The following is a 5,646-nucleotide window of genomic DNA, read 5'->3' on the forward strand; positions in this document are numbered from 1 at the left end:
GCTTTGCAACTTTCATCAAAATGTAGCCCCAATACTGAAGAAAGTTTTGTACACTTTACACTTAAACATCAGTTTTTCACTTATGGAGCAAATCAATCACTGTTAAAAACAAATTACCAACATCTCCATGCTGTCTAGATGTAATATGTGTATTTTCAGATTTTTGTCTTGATGACTGATTTTTTTTTTTTTTTTTTTTTTTAGCTCAGTGACATTGTCCTTCATGCCAGAAATTGTGAGTTCAAGCCTCAACTGATGCAAAATGCACATTGGAACGCCATCTTCCTGTTCTCCACTTGTTGCTCAGAATTGCCTAAAACTGCCTGGTGAGTGATGAGGAGTGATGGTTTGCATCTGTAATTCCAGAAACTGCAGAATGCAATTCTGAAGTGTTGTCCCCACACTTGCATAAAGATGTGACTTCTATTCATACAATGGTGTGTTCTTGCCACTCTTCCATGAAGGCCAGATTTGTGGAGTGCACAATTAGTAGTCGTCTAATGAAATATTTCCCCCCGAAATCACAATGATGCACTATTTTGTGTTGGTCAATTACATAAAACTCCAATAAAACACATTTAAATTTGTGGTTGTAATGTAAGAATAAGAATATAAGAAGAATAAGAATCACTTTATTGTCATTGTCATGGTTAACAATGAAATTAGGTGCAATCCTTCAGTGCAGCATAGAAAAACATAATAAATGTGACAAAATGTGGAAAAGTTCAAGGGGTGAATACTTATGGAAGGCACTGTATGTGGGCCTGAACGTGAACTGTCTAAACATGTAAATAATGATGTCGACTCACAGATCTGCTCTACATGCTGTTCTGTATTGTCTCTTCAAAATATCAGTTACAGTTAGTTCTTTAAACAAGGAAACATGGAAATGAATTTTCATTGTCTAGGATTGTCAAGGAACATAAAGGAGAAGTTCACCCCAATTAAAGGGAAGATTTTGTCATTTCCTCCCTTCATGCCACTGGAAACTCCCCAGAAACTCCCAAGACAACCAAAGCCACAGCGAGCCAAACCCGAAGCTGCGTCTCAGCCTTTTGTTGAGCTGTTTACGGCTCCAGTGTTCATCCTGTTCCTCCAAACACTGCTCAAATGACTGCAGTGTGGCCCAGAAACAGCCAAAATGTGCCGGATCACCTCCAACATTTTCCTCGGTGACGTTTTTGTTCATCAGAGTCCTCATTTTTCACAATGTTCAGTGCAGTTTTGACTCATGGAGGAGATAATCATTTTATTTTCATTTTAGGGTGAACCATTTCTTTAACGTCTGGACTGAAATGGAAACTTTCAGATGTTCAACATGATACAATCACCAAAATGACTGGACAGGCAGCGCAAACTGCAGGAATCCCTCATGTGAAATCTGTGAAATGACAGCAAGGTTTGCAACAACGCAGACACGTGTGTTTCAGGACTGGACAAGTGCACATCCTTTGTCAAATTCACAACATTTTAAGATCTGTAAATTATCAAATTAATTTCCAACAACTTAACAGGGTTTCCTGCACTCTGCAGAGGCCCTGTGTATAAAAGTGCACTTAAGAAATACATCATCACATATTATAAAACATTTGTTGATTGTAAAAGATATGTTGAAGTGCAATTAAGAAATACATCATTACATTATAAAACATATGTTGAAGTGCAACATCAAACATCAAACATCAAAAAAAAAAAAAGAAAAGAAAAAAAAGGCATTATTCTAACATCTGGGCGACTAGAAACAGCTGGCTTAAAATGACATCTTTTCTTAGGTAACAGCCATGACAATAATACAAAAAATAAGAAAATATTAACCTGAAAAAGGCTGATAAAAATATAATACCAAGATTTGCAGTAAAGAAAAACTCAGTAACTCAAATGATTAAAAAAATACAACAGAGTGCATATGTATTTCAGCAAGAGTAAGAAGCGTGCAAAATGGCACAGCATCAAGTGTGTGTAGCAGTGCAGGACGTCCTTTAGGCTCTGACACAGCGCTGACTTGGCCAGAGGGAGGAGCTGTGCTTCATTACATCGTTTTTTCTGAAATTGGCCCAAAACTGTCCCAGTTACTGGTGACTGATCACTGATTAAAAAGAAAGACCTGACCAGTGAGACTGTGGGGACGTCCCTCTGAATTTCCTCTCAAGATGCCTCAAAGTAAAAAAAACAAACAAACAAACAAAAAAAAAACCCCATTTTCCCATACTGTACAAAAGTGTCACACACACACTCTGACGTGTTTACACATTTATGGCACAATAACAGTAAATTCTGTGTATTGATAAATGTCTGTATCGACGAGCTCTGAAGCTTCCCTGAGGCGACGTCACACTTTGGGTGAAACATTCAAAGGAAGGCACCATTTCATCAAGTTTACAAAACCTATGGATTATGACGTGTGACATCATTTCTGGTATCCTGAGTTTTTAAAAGGCTTTTTTTCCTCAATTTTTTTACAGTCCACAGGCTGGACACAAGAACCCAAATTATGAGTCAAGGTTGGGTCCACTGAGAGTTCACGGTGTTTCCTCTATGAGAAATCAAGGTGCTTTGGACAGACACGCTCACAAGCTGAATATCTGAGGGGAGAAGTGCTGACAGTAGTTTGGGCGCTGAGGAACACCGACACCTCGTCCCATTTTTATTCTTTGGTCAATCTAAATTTTATGGTCATTAGGATATGTTCACATTATTGCACAAGAGATGTTTTGGGCGGCCATTGAGTTTAAATGGTCAGTTCTTCATTTATCATTTTATCTTCATCACTATTTGGTTAGTTGTGTTTTCACATCAACCCAAGGCTTTCAGAGAGGTACTTGTCTTCCTCACAGAGAAATGTGATCATCTGTGAACTAGCACGCTCCCCTTTGTTCCTCACCGTGTCGATGACAAAACTGGCCATTTCCTTTTTATTTTGCTTTGCATCTGCTGCCTCCTTCTCAGAGTCATTTATCACCTGTTTCTCTAAAAGCCTGTCCAGCAGACTTTGGAGCACAGGTCCTGATACTCTGTCGATGAAGGCTTTACGTATAGAGAACAAATGTTTGTCTGGAGGGAGACCCACAACACTCTGACTCTGGGGCTTCCTTATGGCAGCTGATGGAAGATCTACTTGCCCTTCCCATACACAGAGGGAGCTGTTACTGTCTGTGAGAGACAGATTAATATTTCCCCTGATTTGTCCTAAAGTCACTTTAAAATGAGACAAATAGTTCTCGACATCGTCATCAAATTCTGCCTTCTTTGGTTGTATTAGAACTGATTCATCCTCAGGAGACGTGGACAGTGTGTACTCCTGATTTGGCTGGAGTTTACAGTGTGGTGGTGTCTCTATGTACATCTCATCTGCATTTATTTTTCTCCTTTTGTTCTGCACATCCCAGAACCTAGAAACAACAACGGTTCTAGGCACCAACAACACATAAAGGAAGCATTTAAGATCAGGATCAACTGGAGGAGTGTAGAACAGCAGCACCGCCGCCCTGATCGGATCGGGCGGTGAGTCTTCATCCTTGACATTACCATATGCAGAAAATCCAGTGATGTTGATAACAATATGAGTTTCTGTTATCTCATGTGGAAGGATGAAATCAGTGCCCTCGTTGGTCACATGAGCCACTGACAAGAACTGACATGCACCTGTAGATCTGACCTCACAATGTGGGAGATGAAGCTGGCAGACAGACTGCTGCTGGCATCTGATGTCAAACAGCGGTCCTGCAGGCTTCTTGTGATGCTGAGCGAGCAGCCTCCGGTCCCAGTGGACGATCCTGTAAGTCACATCCCCTTCTCCCTCCATGTTAAACACCAGGCCTGTCACACTGCACTGGTACAGGCCTGGACTGCTGCACTGGAACCTGTAGATTTCACTGTTTCCATCATCAGAGATCTCAGGCGTGAACCTCTCAAAGCTGTCCTGTAATGTGATATCAGGTAAACTCGGAGATCGCTTTTGTTGTGTATGTTCCTTGCTCTTCGCAGTGGAACTCAGTGATGGCATGCTGCGAGAGCGAGGCAAGGCAGCAACAGTCGAGGTTTGATGCGTGGCAGAGCTGTGAGAGGGCAGAGGTATCCAGGATGTATCCAGGCTGTCTGTAGAGGTTCCTGCAGATGTTTCTCTGGGCAGGTTCTCCGTCACCATGGATGGCATTTCTCCAGTTTGATGAACATCTATATTGAAGTATGAAAGAATGAGGGGAATGAAGAATTAAAGTTCTCCATAAATGCATTAAGTCACACAAAATAATTCAAGTTTATTAACTGAGCAAAATACAATTATAGAACATAGGTGCTCAACAACAACAGCTATCATAATAATAATTTATATAGCACCTAGAGAAAAAAATCAGACAGTTTACACAATGGGAGATTAAAAAAAATTAAATTAAAAATAAATAAAACTAAGGACACAGAATCACTTCATATGTAAAAGAACAGAATAAAAAAACAGTTAAAAGCGATGTTGAACACAGGACTGATCTCCGGCGTACCGGTGTGACTGTGAGAAAAAAAAAAGGGGGTTCGCCCAGATTTATCTAACAGGCATTTCTCTGGATCCAATAGAAGCGCACCTTTCGTTCTCAACCACACTAACAATAGGCCTACTAGCCAATCAGAAGTAGGGCGTGGGCGGGACTTGGGTGTTGACAATCAGGCGCTCCATGTGCCGTCGAAAGTGAGCCTTGTTAGCCTGCAGCGGGCATCACCAAATGGCGGATGGCGGTCCAGGCACGGACCCAGTGACGGTTCTGTCCGGACCCGTGACAATTCTAATATTGTTAAATATTAAATTAAATGTTAAATATTGACCAGGTGTGTTTAAAAACTGGCAGAGAAATACAGTATGATGTTTTTGCTTTTGTTTTTTTTTTCTGCGATCAAAGATCAATACTGTTGCGCAAAGCGCGGCCCAAACCATGCGCTATGTGAAAGCTGACAGGAGCGTCATCAATAGCCAAGCCAATCCAATCGATTGTTTACCTTTCAGCACCAGAGAGTAGTGGAAGAGAGGAGATGAGACGAGAAAATGGCTTGCTCCAAAATGAGAAGTGAAAAACTTTTAAAGATGAATGGACAGACCAATACATGTTCATTCTGCCTGTATCCACTTCTAAACCATTGTGTCTCATATGATGTGAATCAATAATCAATAATGTCTAAATTTTAGACCTTGCAAGACTCGGACCTTTGCTGGGAGGAAATTTTAGTAACTGGGCCTCTTTCAGTTTTAACTGAATACCCCTGGCCTACAGTGACGCACTGCAACCCACAGGACAGACTGCAGGTTCATGAAGCCCGGGGAAGACAGCCAACATGTCGATAAGGGCGTTAAGAAGAAATGGAGCTGGGCTTGGACAGAGGAGAGTGGGAGCGATGTGGCAATAGATAGTTACAAGATAGTTAATAGGGTTATTTTCAAATAATGTATACATGTTATATCAGGGATTGTCAACCGGTGGTCTGCGGCCCTGTGTGGTCCGTGGCAGTACTGCAGGTGGTCCGTGAAATTGTAAATGGAAAATAATAATAATCATTTAAAAAATGATTTATTTTCCATTTACAGTTCATTTTTGTGAATAATTTACCCATCCAAATTATGTCAAATGGAGTTGATAGAGATTCTCCCAAGCCTCATGTCACCAC

At 40.9% G+C, this 5,646-nt stretch overlaps 1 protein-coding gene across 1 annotated transcript; it reads right to left on the reverse strand.

Moving 5' to 3' along the window:
• Positions 1-2,449: 2,449 nt before the first annotated feature.
• On the reverse strand, positions 2,450-4,234 carry LOC115378930 (NACHT, LRR and PYD domains-containing protein 1-like). Its single transcript, XM_030079507.1, has one exon. It carries the CDS (start codon positions 4,151-4,153, stop codon positions 2,789-2,791), a length of 1,365 nt encoding a protein of 454 aa, XP_029935367.1. The 5' UTR covers positions 4,154-4,234; the 3' UTR covers positions 2,450-2,788.
• Between the last annotated feature and the right edge of the window lie 1,412 nt (positions 4,235-5,646).

Source organism: Myripristis murdjan, chromosome 20, assembly GCF_902150065.1.
Source record: "Myripristis murdjan chromosome 20, fMyrMur1.1, whole genome shotgun sequence".
NCBI lineage: Eukaryota > Metazoa > Chordata > Actinopteri > Holocentriformes > Holocentridae > Myripristis > Myripristis murdjan.